Here is a 12,870-nt window from a genome sequence, read left to right as displayed (position 1 = left end):
TCATTTACAAAAACAAATTTATAACCACGAATTACGTTATATTCAAAAGTGTGAATTAAATTAACTACAAAGAATGGCTGGCTATAGCCTTAACGTAGACGAAAATATACACGATTATGTAAGATTGGCTGATGAGATGCATCGTATATTCGTATAGGTACGCGAATATTTACGGTGGCAATAAGTGTATGAATGATGCATTGATGAATGATACATAAGGTAAAGTGAAGAATGGCGAGGATCTCGGGACTATTCAATTAGGTAGAAGTAATTGGTGGTATTCGAGCGGAGCTTGGTAATCCCCGGATGAATTTTTCGATGGTACAATCGATGAATTTAATCGGTTATGAAATGCAGGAATTTTGAATGCCGACCATAAATCACTTTCACGTTAATTACAGTCGACGGATTATTAATGAAACAATACAAAGCGTATAGAAAAAATTCCGAGATTATGCGCTATTATGTGAGAAAAATATGCGCAAGTTTACGCTGGACTGTCCACTTTTGCAGATATGGTATGCTAGGTAAACCTATACCTACGAGTAGAGATACGAACATAAAACCAGATAAATTTACTCGTATACGGAAAATTAATGACGACCAATGTTCCAGGTTTTATTAGCGATACGTTTTCATTCATTAGAATTAGAAAATCACGAAGATGTTAAATACTTGAGAGAATTAACGAATTAAAACGATCGCCAGCCCACGAGATGAGTTTGGTAGCATGGAATACGACGATGGGTTGATACGTTGAATTCATCGTCAATTTCCAAATTACACGCTTGGCTATACCTACTAAGTAAAAATGTAAAATTGAATAATGTACCAGTATATTGGAATATAGGAATCGCCGAAGATAGATGTTGACCAGCGTTTTCGACCAGCCGTAAGTATGCCACACAAAGTATAGGAAAAAATATGCTAATGGAAGCGAACGTGACCGTCAATCTGATTTAACCCTTCGACCTATCGCTGCATACTCACAGTACTTTACTTACACGGTATAAGAGTTAAGTACGCAGAGTACACTCTACAGTGCGTATAAAAATCAAGTTCAAAGTCTTGGGAGGAGTTTTTATTCACGATTGGCGAGCATTTAAGCATAGTAAAATGTAAGAAGACATGCAACTATGTCTACGATCTCACATCTCCGTAAGCATACACGATCGAGGTTGAGAGATTCCCCATGTCCGGTAAAATTGAGTTGAGTTCGTTTCAGTGAACTAATTTCTTGATATAAATTGTCTGAAAAACCAGTACCCGATTAAAATTTTCAATTCAGTTTTGAGAATGGATTTGAAAAAAAAGAACATGTCCTGAATTTGTACGAAAAAGTTCACTTAAGAGCGGGGACACCCAGGAATTTTTTTTACCTTTCTACATCCACATAATAAAGGTCTGAACGAAGGATTCTTGATGTATGGGGTTATATAAAAAAATTTTGCTTCTAAAATGACAAAACCTGTACAGTGCCTCAGTCACATCCTCCCCCTTTCTTAATGAGATTTCATCTACCTGACTTGACATAGTGCCTTTGAAATTTGATACCTCTTTCAGTCCTCTATACCAGTGATGTGATTTTACGTAGCAACGAGAAAATTATTTGAATAGGAAAAAATTGATGCATATCGTTACCTTAATGCCAAATCCGAGTATGTCCATACAAAAAAAGTACGATTTTACGCATCACTGATAAGGTTCGGATATGCTCGGAATGGTTTGTTGATTCTGATTGAACATCGGTCAGCTTCGTGCATCTTCGGTGGTGCATTTTAACTGTACTCACTACTCAGATGCAAATTTTTCAATTCAGGGCTTCCCAGAGTCTTATCAGTGACGCAAAACGACGATGTTTTTTTGGATGGACATACTCGGATTTGGCATTAAGGTAATGATATAGCTTTAACTGTATTTGGATTCTCTCTGTCTCTTAAACATCCGGATACTTACATATTTTTACATTTCAAGGTGCAAGCACCAAATAGCTACTTTTACACCCATCTGTTTACATACAGTGGTGTTAAATGATAAAACGAGTGTGTTGGCCTTTTAACACTGTCTGGATACCTAGATAGTGTAAAAAGCGCATACTGCATAGGTACCATTACTTAGGTAAACTTTTTTGCCCATTAGTCATCTTTTACTCTTGCCGCATTTCCTTCTTAAAAACTACCTTTATTAGACTCTTTCATATGGGAAACTTATAACTTAAGTCATGTTGATTATTCTCATTTTTCTGGAATTTACCCTATGTATTTTTTCTAGCAATTATTGCAACATAATGCGTCAGCCTTTTTGACCAACTGGTTGCCGCATTTGTACCCCAAAATTCTTTTAAATTATTGATTTTTCATATTATGATGACCAATGTGGCAATTTCTTTGAACTGGCGGCATTACCCTCTTGGTTTAGGATAGAATTTTGATATACATATACAACAAAAGGAAATGGCCAAAAGTCAGTATCTTTTTATACTCCCAATTCTCTGAGACCACATTATTTGCTACTGTGTTTTTTAAAGTATTTTATTTCAAGTCAAATTTTAATCTCCTCACTTTTTGTTTGTAATATTTTCCCCAAGTTTTTTTTGTGTTTATTTTCTCTTTTTTTTTTAAAATCAAAGTGTAAACTTTTTAATCCAATTCGTGAATTTTTAATTTTTAATATATCTACCAAGCTTGCTGGTGAGTTTTTTTTATCATTTTATTATACTTATTATTTATTTTCATTTTAGTTTTTTTAATTTTTATCAAATTATTTTCTTTTTGGATCTGGTAATTTCTTAAGATTTTAAATTCTAATTTGATATGTTAAATTTTAATTTTATTTCTAATTTAATTTTATTAAATTTTATCCCCTTTTTAAAAATCTGATGCTACGCATCACAAACTTTCCGAACATAAAGGAGGTATCGAAAAATCGTAAAAATGAGAAACACCCACCCCGCCATGGCGATGCGGCGTATTCATAAAATAATCACTTTAAAATAAAGCGTAACTAATTCGGACCGCGCCTTATGAGTTTCTACTGCAGGTGAACTAAAAGGAGACAAAACATGTGTGATGTTTACCACGTAAAGACTAAGCCTTGACAAATGTTGGGGTTGCCTATACGTTCATTTTTCGCATTTAAAGGCTCATAAAATTTTTTTTATGGCACTTACAAACTCCAAATTCTTACTGTGCCGTCTTTACCATACTTCCGACCATCTGTGCAAATTTCAATGAGATATCATCATTAGGTCGCTTTTTATCGCGTGTACAGACATTTTTTGACACATACATACATACATACACACACACACACACACACACACACACACACACACACACACACATACATACATACATACACACATCATCTCAAAATTGCTCAAAACAAACTTGTGTGAAGTCGAAATTCAAAAAGGAGTGTAAATTCCAAAGTTCATTTTCCGGCCGAAAACAATACTTTCCTATACATCGCTTCGCGCTGTTCGGAAAGTAAAAATTGAAATTTCAAACTTCAAACTTGAGTTCAATTTTATTTTGATTTACTTTGGAATATAACAAAACCCCAAAAATTTTTGTGAATCTAAACTAGGTAGTAAGTTCCACTTATCCAAGTTTCCGGAAATGCCATGCTTCTCGCTCCCTGTCCCCTATCTATATGTCTAACCAAAGCGGTGCTGTCAGTTCTGGTGGTAGTGTGATAATTGATAGAATGGCTGATGCAATCATTAAGTTGACTGAGGCACAGGCCACTCAAATTCAGCTTACTACTCGGATTGCTAAATCCAACCAAATTCCTCAGGAGAATCAGGCGCTCCATGCGAGTATTGCTTCTCATGACTATTGTGTCATTCCGCAGGTAAAGGGCCCATTTGGTCGATATTGAGTTAGGAGTGGGGGGGTAAAGTAGACCTCTGGAGCAATCATATGAGCTGGATAGAAGCCCAAAAAGTGCAAAAAAAAACTCCAAAAAAAATCCAGAACTAAAAATTTGAAAAACTCAACTTTTGAGAAAATTGCCTTCAAAGTTTTTTTTTCTGAAAAAAACTGAAATTTCACGTAATCCAAAAACCTTCATACCTAAAATTGAAGATTATTGTTTCTGATGTCAAATATTACTACCCACCTGCAATAGCGATTTTTTTTACTCAATATTTTCATGTTTATGAGTATTTTAAGCCTGAAAAACAATGATTAATAAATTTAAATTTTGCATAAAAATTCATTACTCAGTTCAAAAGCAGAAAAAAAATGATTAAATTACATTTTCTGTCAAAATTCAACTTGTAAAAATAAAAATCATGAAAAAAAATTTTCAAAAAATTTCTTCCCCGAGCGGGATTCGAACCCTGACATCCTGCTCCGCGATTCGTTGTCAGTGTCACACGGCTAACCCTGCACCAACATAACTTTTGTTTTTGAATGGTATACATGTTGCCACTGGCAACTAGGTGCAGTATAATTTGTAGGGTATTTTTTTGGAAGCGAATTTACTGCTAAAAAGCAAAAACGACCAAATGGGCCCTTTATAGAAAAACTTTAGTTCCGTTTTTCTCTGCTTGGGGCGCACCTGCGGCCTTGATACTTCGACACGAGATAGTCGGATATGTTCTACACCGAAATCCATCAAGACCTCGATTTTCGATTTTTTCAACTGTTTCACTAAAAACACAATTATCTCGATAAATAAAAACGACCAAATGGGCCCTTTACCTACGGAATGACACATTATGAAAAGAACTCGTACAGATATAAACTATGCCTTGAATCGTTTGAGTAGACGTTAGTAAGAAACTACTGAAGAAACTTATAAGTACTTACAACGAGTCTCAAAGTACTTATATACTACAAAATTGATAAAAATGAAGTATTCTTCAAATTGTGACATCCTATTAGATGCCTATTTCAACGCCTCATGGGCTCCTGGTGGCAATAGAAAATCATGTCACTGGTTACTTTGTCCATGTGTTTGAAAATTTGATCCATTATAAAACCAGAAAGCAAACTACAGTCACTTTGTCTACCACTGAGGCGGAATTTGTCGCAATGATAGACAGTGTTCGAGATATGATGTGGATTAAAAATCTACTGCTAGAAATAAATGTTAAAGTTGGTGATAATATGTATCACTATTATACGGAGATAACCAAGCATCAATTAGGATCGCTGAATCAGCTGGTAATTATAATAAAACTAAGCATGTCAATATTAAATATCAGTTTGTGAAAGATTTAGTTAATAAAGGTTTAAGTTAGAATATGTATATTCCATCTAAATCTAACTTAGCTGATATGATTATGTGAAAGATTTAGTTAATAAAGGTTTGTTCAAGTTAGACTATGTATGTTCCATCTAAATCTAATTTAGCTGATATGTTTATGAAAACTGTACTTCTCCCTGGCAACACACCACCGAAGCCAGTGCCCCGGACCCCTCACTCCAACCAACCATGCATGTGTTGGGAGGGGGATGCAATACAACGCAGCTGATGCGACGAGACTGCAGAAGCTCTACCACTAGAATTGTGTAAAGGCCATGGCCCAGATAAAAAATTCTGAGTCATCTTTCTACCAGATCAAGGGGCCAAAATTTAAGAGCATTTTAAGGGAGTATTTTGGGCAAAAACTTATGAAAGAGACTCGGCTGGTATGAAGGAAGCACTGAGCGAATTTGGGTCGAACATATCTTCAGATGACTCCCAAAAAGCTCTCCTCGCCCCATCACTAGAAATCAAATTGTGGCGCGACTTCGAAAACCGAAAAATACAGCCCCAGGTCCAGACAGCATCTCATTATGGTCTTGAAAAAACATGACCCAAAGGGATACCTCCTTGAGGCCATTTTTAATCACTGTTTTAAAGAAGGACATGTACCCTCCTCATGGAAATTTGGTAACACTCTGATCTATAAAAAAGGCAACAAGGAGATCAGTAACTGGAGGCCACTGACTTTGTGTAACTACATTGGCAAGTTAAGCTATACTCAAAGCTGCTGGCTGACAGGATCCCAGTATGGGCTGGAAAAGGGGGACACCTTTTGTGGGAACAGAAGGGGTTCATGCCTTATGAGGGTTGTCACAAACACAATTTTGTGATACAATCGATTATTGAAGATGCTAGGTGCAGGAAGCATGAAGTAGTGTTGGTCTGGCTTGACCTTTCAAATGCTTTTGGATCAATCCCCCATGACTATCTGATAGACAGTCTTAAGGGGTTCATGCCTCATGACGGTTGCCATGAGCACAATTTTGTGATACAATCGATTCTTGAAGATGCTAGGCGCAGAAAGCGTGAAGTAGTGTTAGTCTGGCTCGACCTTTCAAATGCTTTTGGATCAATCCCCCATGACTATCTGATAGACAGTTTTAAAGTCCACCAACTCCCCCCCCCCCATTCAAAAAATAGTACAAGATTTGTACATTGATGCCAGTACCAAGATCCGAACTGCTCAGGTGTACACTTTGATGGTCCCCATACAGACTGGGGTCAACCAAGGAGCATTGTTGAGGCAGAATGTTGTGTAAAGGCAACATTGTTTTTGTGATCAGATTACATCTTTTTTACTTGCTTACTTGGTCAACCCTGTTGATCTTTATATTTTACACGTTTTTTACTTTCAATTTTTATATTGTACCTAATTTTGTATTTATTAAATCTTTTAAATGGTTTAATTAGAGATTTTGTTCATTTTGAAATATTCAGACTACATTATTAATTATAAGTAGTGAACAAATAACGAATTTATTATTCAATTTTTGCTATGAATGATCATATTATAATCAATTTCTTATAATGGTATTTCTTCTGTGCTTAATCGGTGAGGGTTTTCCTTAATCCAATGATAAGGTTGTCTGATATTTTGGTGAACTGATGAGTAAATGAGTCTGTTATTGTTGTATTACATGTGTTTATTTAATTTCAATTCATTATTTTTTATAATTATAAACCATTGGAAGAAAGAAGAGAGAGCATCAAGAAAATTTGACAAAATGAGGTATCATAATTCAATGCGCACTACCATAATTTAGACCATTGAAACCTACCCCTAACAATTTTTATTACAGCAATACTAGCGACTCCAAAAATGAAATTAAGATGAAACAGAAACGGGCTGCCAAAGTAAATAAATTTCAGAAGAAGTTTTTAGCATTGTTGATGGAGAGCTATCAAACTCTTTCACTTTTACCAACAAAAGAAAAAAATGGGAGGAAATATCTACACAGCTGAATAAATAATAATTATGGCTGTGAGAAGACTGGCACCAATTGGAAAAAAGTATGATGCTCTCTTTCTTCAATTTTTATTTAATAATTTTTTTTGAATTTTTTTTTACTACCTACATTATGTTTTACTGTGTTCCATAGACATGGCAAGATATGCGGAGTAAAGCAAAGGGGGCTAAAGCTGAATTAAAGCGAAGTTCTGTTCAAACAGGAGGAGGTGAAGTATCCCAGCTGATGCCTTGAGCCCTCTGAAAGCTCAAATTTTAGCGATCTCCGGTGGTGACACAATTACTCAAGGCCACTCTGGAATTGAGTTTAGAATTGGAGGTAGATAAGTACTGAAAATAATTGTAGTTGTTCCTTATTAATAGGGCAACCCAATATATTTTTTTGAATCTTTTTTTGTTGCACTCCGTTTACAAATGTAACAAAATCATTTTACGTTTCAGAAAATTGCCTTTCATTTAAGACCTACTTCATTTCGAATATTTTCGAATATTTTGCCTTAAAATGAATATTTTCGCATATTTGATTGCTATTTGAATATTTTTGTCCAAAATTACCACATATTTTGCAATTAATCGAATATTTTTGAATATTTTTGAATATTTTGGAAATTTTTGCATTTTGAGAATCGCAACACAGGAAACGTCATTTTCATAGAATGTTGAAGATGAAAAAAATGGTTCTTTTCAATGATGATGATATTGATGATTGATGAAATGATGATGAAGATTGAATTTTAAATCAAGCTTAGATTTTTTTTCTTTTTTTGACGATCAAAATAGAATTTTAATTCAACAATTTTGTTCCATTTTGCGAAATTGCGAATAGTTCATGTGATTTAGGAAACAAAACCGAACGATGTAGCCATTTTTGTAATGTGCTTGTAAAGGCGAGTGAAACGATACCAAATTTGATTTCGAATATTTTCGAATATTTTAGGGGTAATCGAATATTTTTGTCGAATATTTCACCTCAAAAAATCGAATATATATTGAATATTTTACCTTGAATGAGAGCATATTTTGGGTTGCCCTACTTATTAATATCAAATTATTGTAATTAATAAAACTAAAATGTGGAACAATATGATGCAATAACATCTCGAATTAACAATCCAAGAAGACTTGACCAGACGTACAAGAATTCCTCACCGATCCAAAAAAATTGAAGTTGAGGACTCGTTTGATTCGAGCTATAAGGAATGACTCGAAATTGAATGATACATCATAGACATTTTTTATTCAGAAATGGAAAATTTTAAATTCTGCCCAAAAGCATGGAACAGTTTGAAACTAGGTACTATCGATACATTCGTAAGGAGAAGGGGAGTGCCAGAAATAGGCTATAAAACAAACCTCAATTTTCAAAAATTCACTAAAAATTGGAAAATAAAATTCTGTTTATATGTACGTTTAGCATTAAACATTACTAATATTGTAATATAAATTACTTAGCGCAGTCGCGAGCATTTTTCAATTCCATTATAAAAGTAAGCTCTACACTATTAATCTACTCCACTCTCAAGTGCCATTTTTCAGGTACATGAATACCAGAATTTCTTCCTATTTTAGAAACAAGCCCTTCTTTGCGAAATACGAATCACTGAAAATGTGTTCATTTGGATTGCAGTTGAAATGCGTGTTTGACAAAGTCCCATTTCCAATGATTAGCTCGAGTCACAGAATTCAAAGTATAAGTGCTGGAATTACTTTCAGTAATAAAATTAAGATTATGAAAATTCTTGAAATATCGTCAAATATTTGGTAAAAATGAGAGTAAAATGTCTCTTCATTGACAAAATAAGTAAGAATTTTACTGTCGAAAAAATGTCGACAAACTTGTTACTTTTGAAAACCATATCAGCAAGTAAGAGTACATTTTTACGAGTTCAAAGAAATCCAATACTCGTATACATAGGTAGAGTACTTACTAGTTAGACCCTACTTATCTGGTTATATCACTCGCGTGAAATGTATTAGATGATAAAGAAACAAGTACGTACATATTTATATAGAAAATTATTTACATATTTTCAAATTCGTGTGTTGAGTTATCCATCTTTATATTTTTAAAAATTGATATAATTTAGGTCAAGGTTAGAGTTGAGCGTAAACGTTCTTGAATTTTATACAAAATAATCCAAGTGAGAAAATTTTGCCCTAATCTTCACCAAAATTGAAGTACATTTTACATGCAATTTTCCTGACAAAAAAATTACCAAATAAAGCAAAGATGTAAAAAATAAATCAGGACAAATTCAACAAGCATTACATTTTTGTAAATTATAGGCGCATACGTTAAACAGAATCAAAACGCACTCAACATTCAAATTTGTTGGCTATTTTCAATGTTTGAGTCACTTTGAAGTTTGAAACTGAGAATATTGAATGTGGATCTAGATCTAGGATTTCGAGTCCATTTTTATGGTATTGAGAGACAGATATATACACATAATACGAGCAGAATATATTACAGGTAGAGACAGATAATAATATACGTTAGCATCGTTATACGCACGTGACCAAATCATAACCTGCATCAATACTTGACTAGGCTACTCCCATTTTACGTAAACCATAACAAGCTATTTAGTTCTTTTAAAGACTTAAAAGGTAATTATTTAATGCATCACAGAACGCGAAGAAGTAGATATTTAATTAATAAACGTCGTGTTCTTTTTAGCATAGTCATGCTCCTTGCTTATACATAAATGTAGTAGAACACTTTTTCAGTATCTAACTAAAATCTATACAATCTTCTAAGGAATGTATTCATGTGAGATATCTGACATTGGTACAAATTTTCCAATTCCATAAATTAGGTGACTGTAGAATCAAAATCAGATGTTTGAAAATGGAAATGCTCATTTGAATCGAAGTACGAGTAATATATATTTCAGCCTTCACGTAATTGCATAACATCAAAATAAAAAAAACGTACCCAACGAAATTAACTTTTTGATTCAAATGAGCACCCTGCAAATGAATCAATCAGGATACATTTTTCAAGATTTATTTTCAGAATATCTACTCATGGTAGGTATTACAAAATATTTCAATACCCGTCGTCGTAACTACGAGTATCTTTACTTTCTGTAAAGGGCGGGAGGGATCCCGAAAAAGAGATCTCGGAATATAAAATTTTCATGCGTTTAGCTTGAAATTGGACTTTCTTTGTTAAATGGCACAAAATTAAGTACGTGAGACTGTGAGTGAGTTTTTGGAAAAAATATCATCAAACAGAAAATCCATTCCTTATCTTTAAAAACTGATTAGAAATTGATTTATGCATAAAAACTCAAGGGCTAAAAATGACAATTTTTTTTAAAATGCAAATTTATTCTTTTGGAACACTCGCGGAAAAATATTCCAAACACACAATATATCTTCAAAAATTCAGTTGAAAAAAAAAAACAAAAAATGAATAAAATGAAAAAAAATTTTATCAAGTAAAACATGAGGGAAAGTTGTTCTGAGAAAAAATTTGCAAAAATATATTTTTGGAGGAAATTGTACAAAAATTTTTTTTTGGACCTTTTTTCAAATTTCAACTTTTTATACCTTATTCTATACGCATGAATTAGTTTCTTAGGGTTTGCCACATTTTTACAATTTTTTTAATGCTTCTGTCATTTACAATTTTTTATGATTTCATTAAGTAAGTTGAACTAATCCTTGAACTTGAAAAAAGGCACTGAGCTCACGTGTACGATTTCTCAATCACTTGAAATTTCGCGGAAAATATCTGTACATTTTATAAGCATAAAGGTTACCAATGTCACCAAATCAATAGCAACAATATTTCAAATTTAGCCACATCCGCCAAAAACCATCCATAATTCTCATAAACCCAATTCCATGAAAAATTAACCTTTGTGAAATGCCACGAGTACGTCATCAATTACAGCAATTTTCCAAAGACAATTAAAAAGTGGTAAGTTGAGTATACCGGTTATTAACAGAACAAAAAACAAGCACCACAGAACATAAAAACTGATAACTTATTGTAGCGTTATTTATCGACAAAATGACGTACTTTTTCTTTATTTTTCACGCTACGCAGAAATACGCGACAAAGTTAAGGCTTTTGAATAAATAAGTCGTTTAAGGTTCGATGTACCTAATCGTAGTTGATAAAATTAAAGGGCTACGTTAAAACCTCTTTAAAAATTTCAAAAAAATCAACATTAGATAGATATTTCACAAAAAGAAGCGATACTTTCAATATTTTATTATTATTACCGTTTAATCAATCCTCCTCTTCTGGATGAAAAACAAGAATCCATTCGCAACATCGTCGCTAACAACCACGTGATAACAACACGCGCGAAATCACCACCAAAATCGCAAACCACATACGCGTATTGCACTCACCTCAACACTGACCAACTGAAGCACCTTCTCAGCGCCAATCGCCAAAACAGATCTGTAGCACGTTGACTCGTACCTGGCGCATGCGCCGAGCACAAGATTAAACACGTTGAACCACGCAAAGAAGCCCGAGGCGCCGGCAGCTGGAGGTTCGCGGGTGTTAATTTTTGTTTGATAACTTTAAAATGATGAATCTTCTCACACACATGTAATAAACGCGTTAACCTCACATCACACCCTGCCATGCCAGTGATTCACTTGTCTGATTATTTTTAATGGTTATGATTAGGTTAGCATGTAGTTGTTTGACGTAATAATACTTTTCATTTCATTTTGAAATCATTTTTCGCGAATAGAATTCGAAGGTGAGAGGCGAACGTGGATTCTGTTAGCATTTCATCAAAGTTGAAGAATAATATATCCATACAACATTCATTTCGTGAAGAGAAAGAGAAAAGATCAGCTTTTCAAGGGTACGAAAATTACATGTACTTATGTAGTTCAGTGGCTTCAACATTAACCCTTTCATTGTACCTACATTTCAAAAATAGTATGAATATTCAATTTCAATCACGTAATTTCATTAGATTTGATTTTTAAATGCCTCAACAAGAGAGGTAGATCCTAATGCGCATTTTTCGATTTTTGATCAACTTTTGAAAAAATTTTGACAAAAAAATTTTACCAAACTGATCTAGAATGCTGAAATTTCTTACCATATTTGATATCTCACCCCAAAATATATTGGAGCTAGTTTTCATCCGCTTTGAGAAGTTCTGGAGCCTCCAGCAAATTTGTGAACCCTAATTTCAACATGCTGAGTCTTCTCGAAGTCGTTTCAAGTCGTTACGAAGCCTCCAGCCATATTTTAAAAATTCCATATTATCAAAAAAGCGTCTTCCAGATATCAACACAATTGATGCTTGATAATGACCTACTCAACCGATTATACATCATTTTTTCAAAATCAGTTTCTGCTGATTCGGAACCGCTTATTTCTCCAACGATTTCATCGTGATAATTTGAAGCGATGGATCAGAACAGATATTCGCCAGTTTTGGAAGGGTTATAATTATCAACATGCACTGAATGAGTTTATATTTTATCAAAATTCATTTCTATATAGATTTATGACAGTTTTTTAGAAAACCTGAATTTCAAAAAAATTGCTCAACGATTTGAAGCTACCTCCAAACGACTCAGCATGTTGAAATTAGGCTATAATGTAAATTCCAGTTTTCCAAAAGTTCATTGGGTAAAATTTTGTGAAAATGCCA

The 12,870-nt window shown here is 33.8% G+C and overlaps 1 protein-coding gene across 1 annotated transcript in view; it reads right to left on the bottom strand.

Moving 5' to 3' along the window:
* Window positions 1–11,625, bottom strand: part of pip (pipe) — a 62,022-nt gene extending 50,397 nt beyond the window's left edge. Inside the window, exon 1 of the mRNA XM_065350798.1 lies at window positions 11,465–11,625. Within this exon, the coding sequence (XP_065206870.1) occupies window positions 11,465–11,517 (53 nt within the window). The 5' untranslated portion in view covers window positions 11,518–11,625. The remainder of the gene's footprint in view (window positions 1–11,464) is intronic.
* Window positions 11,626–12,870: the final 1,245 nt, after the last annotated feature.

Source organism: Planococcus citri, chromosome 2 (assembly GCF_950023065.1).
Source record: "Planococcus citri chromosome 2, ihPlaCitr1.1, whole genome shotgun sequence".
Lineage (NCBI taxonomy): Eukaryota > Metazoa > Arthropoda > Insecta > Hemiptera > Pseudococcidae > Planococcus > Planococcus citri.
The sequence above is the reverse complement of the archived record's forward strand: the minus strand, read 5'-3'. Positions and strand labels throughout refer to the sequence as shown.